This window comes from Mesoplodon densirostris, chromosome 3 (genome assembly GCF_025265405.1).
Source record: "Mesoplodon densirostris isolate mMesDen1 chromosome 3, mMesDen1 primary haplotype, whole genome shotgun sequence".
NCBI lineage: Eukaryota > Metazoa > Chordata > Mammalia > Artiodactyla > Ziphiidae > Mesoplodon > Mesoplodon densirostris.
In genome coordinates, this window is record NC_082663.1 from 36,801,776 (window position 1) to 36,807,997 (window position 6,222).

The 6,222-nt window shown below is 42.6% G+C and overlaps 1 protein-coding gene and 1 pseudogene across 11 annotated transcripts in view; one reads left to right on the forward strand and one right to left on the reverse strand.

Moving 5' to 3' along the window:
- Positions 1–6,007, forward strand: part of ZNF131 (zinc finger protein 131) — a 33,683-nt gene extending 27,676 nt beyond the window's left edge. For all 11 annotated transcript variants that reach the window (XM_060092847.1, XM_060092848.1, XM_060092851.1 and 8 more), the window contains 2 exons: positions 3,405–3,535; positions 4,181–6,007. In XM_060092847.1, the coding sequence (XP_059948830.1) occupies positions 3,405–3,535; positions 4,181–4,867 (818 nt within the window). In that variant the 3' untranslated portion in view covers positions 4,868–6,007. The remainder of the gene's footprint in view (positions 1–3,404; positions 3,536–4,180) is intronic.
- Positions 210–1,479, reverse strand: LOC132485181 (actin-related protein 2/3 complex subunit 1A-like; annotated as a pseudogene).
- Positions 6,008–6,222: the final 215 nt, after the last annotated feature.

Consider the following 6,222-nt stretch of genomic DNA (forward strand, 5'->3'; position numbering starts at 1 on the left):
TTCCATAATAAACTACTTAAAGAGAAGCTTTGGTCAAGAATGGAATGAAATAGCAAAACAAAAAAATAAAACCCAAATCACTGCTGCTTTTAAAAAACCAACACTTACACTAATGATCCTCAAACAAAACACACAACAAGGTTTGCGCCATATGTGTCTTCAGTGTTTCCTGGTGGCTGGCTCTCCTGCCCATGATGCAAATGACGCAGCCTGTCCGTCCTCATGCTAGATCTGGGAGGCTCGCTCAGCTTCACATTATCCGAAGGCCCTGGATAGAAGACTCTAAGGTCTTGAAATCCCAAATGGTCATGGCTCCGTCGATGCCAGTAGTGCAAAATTTGCGACAATCTTGCTTGTCCACCTCATAAATAGACACTTGAGTGATGCTGTTCTGGTGCAGTGTCTCCAGGGCCGTGTTGCGGTCCTCGGTTGTGGCCCACTTGTCCGTGTTGCGGAAGCGCTCCATGGCCGACATGTTGCGCTGGATGCTCTGTTTCGGGATGTCTAGCTTGGAGACGAAGGTCAAGCAGCCGCGGTCAGCGCAGCTAAAGAGCATGGAGCAGCAGTCACGGCCGGCGGCCACGACGCTGTTCTCTGAGACGAAGCACACACTCAGGAGGGGCAGGAACTGTCTTCAGAGTTGAGACCTGCACGCTTTTTGAGGCATCGGCAACGGACTTGGTGCTATCGTGGCTGACCCAGGCCAGGCGGCTCCCGCTGGTGGAGAAGCTGACCCCGTGCACCCAGCCGCCAGTGCCACTGCCACCGCCACCAAACTCTGACATCAGCTGACCAAAAGGCATCTTGCTGCCCCAGGGGGTACTGGCCGGCTTCTCGTCCACTTCTTTAATGTAGGCAGAAAACACTCTGCATTTGAAATCACAGGATCCTGCTGCCGGCAAGACATTGTTGGGATGCCAATCCAAGCTGAGGACCGTGGAACGAATGGGTTTTTTAATGTGCTTGCTTACCTACCAGTCATTTTCGGACTCGAAGTAACAAACAGAAATGAGTCGTGCTCCGCTGCGCACAGCAAATTTGTTCTCTGGTGGGGACCACTTGACAAAAGTGGCTGCACGGTTAATTCTCAGGATCACCAGGGTCGGCTTCCAGGCACCATCTTTTTGACTCCACACGTAGGCATTGCGGTCAGCCCCACAAGTGACGACGCGGTCACTCTTGGGAGCCCAGTCGGTACCTGTGATGTGTCTGTTGTGCTCCTTGAGTTCATGAGCTTTCACCCACTGGCTCCTGTTCTCATAGATGTGGACTTCATGGTTATTGGGGCTCAGGGCAATCTGGGTACGATCCCTGTTCCAGCCATGACAGGTGATTGGCTCTAGTAAAAACTGATGCAGGGACATTATTCTTAGTGTCTTCAAAGGACAGAAAGCTGGGGGTCGGGGCCGTCCGAACAGGCTCGGAGCATTGAATTCGCGGACTCTGGTTAGTCAACGCGAACAGGCTCCGGTGGGCGCGGGCGGAGGACCGAGGCCCTGCTCCCTTTGGCTTTTGAACCCTACATCCTGGAATGAATTATTGCAGTCATTTACTTCTGCTTCCTGCTGAGCACTGCTGGAGAAAATTCTTATCAGACCTTGAGTTAGGCCTTTTGGTGTCTGATTTATATCTTTCCTGTCCTAATTGGCATTCTAGACCTTCAGTGCAGCACTCAAGACCTCTGCCCACACCCTACCCTAGCAGGTGACATGTCTGACTTCCTACCCCCAACCTAGCTGTGGTGTAAACGATGTGGTTCCTCGTTGTCTCCTTCTCTTTTATTACAGAGAAAGATATTTCCCTTTTCTTCAAGGCCAATCCTGAATCCCACACCTTGATGTCTCCTCCAAGACCATGTTTCATCTGTCATGCCTACTACTCTCCTTCTCCACGGGTTCCTTCTCCTTCAGCAAATAAGTAATGACTCTCTTCTGGCTTAGAGAACCTCTTATTGACATGTCCCCCTCTAGTCACGTCTCCTCTTTACTTCCAAGCCTTCTTGAAAGAATTCTGTACTGACGGTTTCCATCAACTTGCCTCACTCATGCTCCCTTATCCCACTGTAGTGTGGCTTCTGATTCCACCATACCACTCACAGTGTTCTTGCTAGAGTTATTCCAGTCCCCTGTTGTTACCCTACCTGATCTTTCTGTTCAGTTAGGCGCTGTTTATTACCTCATCTTCCTGAAATTTCTTTCTTAATTTTCCTCAGTGTTCTTTCCTTCTACTTCTGGCTATTCTTTTTGTTTTCTTTGCTTGCTTCATCGACCTGCTGTTTTTTTTGTTTTGTTTTGTTTTGTTTTTTGCGGTACACGGGCCTCTCACTGTAGTGGCCTCTCCCGTTGCGGAGCACAGGCTCTAGACGAGCAGGCTCAGCAGCCATGGCTCACGGGCCCAGCTGCTCCGCAGCATGTGGGATCTTCCCGGACCGGGGCACGAACCCGTGTCCCCTGCATCGGCAGGCGGACTCTCAATCACTGCGCCACCAGGGAAGCCCGACCTGCTGTTTTAACTGGATGTTTTATTGGATTCTATATCTGTATGTCAGTCCACCCTCTGTTTAGCTCCAGATTTGTCTATGTAACTGTCTACCAGATTTTCCACTTTGCTTTGAGTACCTCAGACTCACCAACTCAAAAATGAATTTATAATCTTCCCTAGCACATCCCACTCCAAACCTACTTGGACTTCTCTGTTCTTTATTCTGGTTGGTATTCTAAGCCAGAGATCCTGGAGTCAGTATGACACCTCCCTCCTTACTCCTCACCTGCCATGCTGTTTTACACTTCTGTGCCTCTGCCTAGAATAACCTACTTCTTTCCTGTCCTTCTCTCATTCCATTCCAGGCAGAATTCATCACTCTCCTCCTCTGTACTGCTGCAGTCCCGTTTCCCATTGCCCTCTTCTCTGTAACAGGCCTTCTGTGGTGCATTGCATTTGTTTATGTTCATGTATTTCACCTTCCTGAAATACTGGCCTATGATATGAAGTTTTTAAAAACAAGGACAGTTTATCTTCATTACCTAGCACATGGCCTGGCAACGCAATAATTGCTCAAAAAATGCTTGTGGAATGGAGAGGGGTGCATGTCCCCAAAAAGGAAATTGACCTTGATTTCTGTCTAAGGGAAAATATACAATTTTTTAAGAAATGCAAAAACATGGAACAACATTCAGATCCAAGTTTTATTTCTTTGCTAGAGCACAGATACAATTATAAGAATCATTAAAAACTTACTATTTCCACCTCTTAGAATAGTCTTTTGGATGTGGTGGAAACATCTGAGTTATAAATTCTGATCCTTCTTTCAAGAAGGTGCTATTAGAATTAACCAAAAAGAAAAAACTTTTTGCGTTTTCTGTTTTTCTTAATTTGTCAATATGATTTTTTTTCTATTCTAACAGGTGAAAAACCTTTTGAATGTCCGAATTGTCATGAACGATTTGCTAGAAATAGCACCCTGAAATGTCACCTGACTGCATGCCAAACTGGAGTGGGGGCAAAAAAGGGAAGAAAGAAGCTTTATGAATGTCAGGTATGTGTGGGTGTACTCCGTCCTTAGCAAAGGAGTCTGTGTTTGAAATCATTAGAATTGAAGGGTGACAGACCTAGAGCAAAGGTACAGAGCTGACAAGCTTAGAAAGAAATGAGAGTAAAGAACATCATTGTCTTCCTTTCATAAGGGGGAATAATAGTAGTAGTAGTTGTTGTTTTTACCGAACCCTAGATGATACCAATGTCAATAAAATTATGTCCTAAGTAACATAGTCTGAAACTATGGTTACTCTTAACCATAGAACAATCATTAGAATTCAGGAGTGGGGTGGAGGAGGCAGACCAGCTATAATTGGCTCTTCTTCCATGATTAGTGTGTATTTATTCCACATGGTGAAATTGTTCTTAATGTTGATATCATGGAAGAAATTATAATAGTGTTACTTTATAGTCCTTTAATATAGGCAATATTAAAATGTTCCCCAAAAGGATTTAAGTTGTTAGCTAATCAGGTAAAATATCAAATAAACAAAAGAATTATGAAATTCCCTTAGACTATGTTACAGATGTCATATTTATAACATTTTCAGAAAAATCTTCAACTTTTTTCTTATAGAGAATAAATGCATCCATATTTCCTTCAGTTTGAATATAAGTGTTAACACCAAATGTTTGGTTATTTCAGGTCTGTAATAGTGTGTTTAACAGCTGGGACCAGTTCAAAGATCACTTGGTAATACACACTGGAGATAAACCCAACCATTGTACTTTGTGTGACTTGTGGTTTATGCAAGGAAATGAATTAAGGAGGCATCTCAGTGATGCTCATAATATTTCAGAGCGTCTAGTAACTGAAGAAGTTCTTTCAGTAGAAACACGTGTGCAAACTGAACCTGTGACATCAATGACTATTATAGAACAAGTTGGGAAGGTGCACGTGTTACCATTGCTTCAGGTTCAAGTGGATTCAGCACAAGTGACTGTGGAACAGGTCCACCCAGATCTGCTCCAGGACAGCCAAGTGCACGATTCACACATGAACGAGCTTCCAGAACAGGTCCAGGTAAGTTATCTAGAAGTGGGTCGAATTCAGACTGAAGAAGGTACCGAAGTACATGTAGAGGAGCTGCATGTTGAACGGGTAAATCAGATGCCAATGGAAGTACAAACTGAGCTTCTAGAAGCAGACTTGGATCAAGTGACCCCTGAAATCATGAACCAAGAGGAGAGAGAGCCTACCCAAGCAGATGCTGCTGAGGCGGCCAGAGAAGATCACGAAGATGCTGAGGGTTTAGAGACCAAATCAACGGTGGATTCCCAAGCTGAAAAGTCAGGAAATGAGAATAGAACACCTATGCCAGTTTTAGAATGAAATAACAAATGAATATATTTTTAAATTTATGTGTTGAGTTTTTGAACTGAGGGGCAGTGTGACTGTCCTTAAGCTAACAGACATGTGGACCAAAGTTAAGCTCTTTCCTGTTGTGTTGAACTGTTTCTGTTGAAACAAACTGATTTTCCCCCACTTGATGCCATGGAGGAGGGATCTTTCCCATAAGTGAATGGGAAGCTTTGAGAAGTATATTTCTGGAAAACTGAAACGGATTATATTCTTATTATATAGTTGGGTACGAATGTATCTATTTTCATTGTGGTAAGGGTTCTCCCTTCTCTCTTTGCCCAGTCATGTCCTTCCTCAAGTTTTTTTTCCCCCATATTGTAAAATCAAATGTAAAATCATTAGAATACAAGTTTATGTATTCTAATGCATGTTAGAACATTTGAATATATAGGATACACAAGGCTGCATGAAGAAAAGTGCATTGTTACTGTGCAGTTAAATTTTGGCTTCTGGCTTTCTTTAGCTTGAACAACACTCTTGTCTACCCTGACAGTCACAGATGTCATCTCTGCAACAGAAACGGTGGTGGTGGCGGCGGCAAATTTCTAGAATGTTTAAAAACCAACCACACCCATGTGCCTTTTCAAATTCAACTAAACTTCTGTAAAGCGCCTCTGGTTCTTTCAGAGTTTGTGTTGCAAGGAGCAATGTAGGTCATGCTATAGCACTCGGTATTTTCCTTACAGTGACAGCTACCAGTTCTTTTTCACTTCAGTTAGATTGAGAAATTTCATTCAATGGCGGCTGAAGGGCCATTTTCAATTGGGAAAATTCACTTATATCTGTGGTAAACTTTATTTTGATGAAAAGTTGCACTAGTATTTTACCACCAGATGAAAAAAAGATAAGCATCACTTAAAAATTAATGTATTTAAAATAAAGTACAGAGAAAAAACATGTATATAATATATCAGGCTTTGTTTTGAATGAATCTTTTTCCCCAATCCTTAATGTAAAGATCTTGTGCTATAACTTTTAAAGCCATACAAATAAGAGTGCTAAACTGTGGACTTAAAAGTAGGTGTGTAAATATTTTTAATCAGTATTACTTGGAAAATAAAATATAACAACCACATACACCAATATGCTATTTTCTTTACCTGTTAAATATTGGGAGATATTTACATTTTTAAAGTAAACTTTAAAATTATGTGTTCATGACTCTTTTTTCACCTTACCAGTGTGGAAGTTGGTTTGTGGTCAGAGATGTCTTCTCATCTGTATTAACATGACTGATACACGAATTGAGATATAAAATTCTCAGTACACATCTCCAGTCCCCAAAAATCAGTTCAAAAGAAAGGAAGGAGGAAGAGGTTGATATT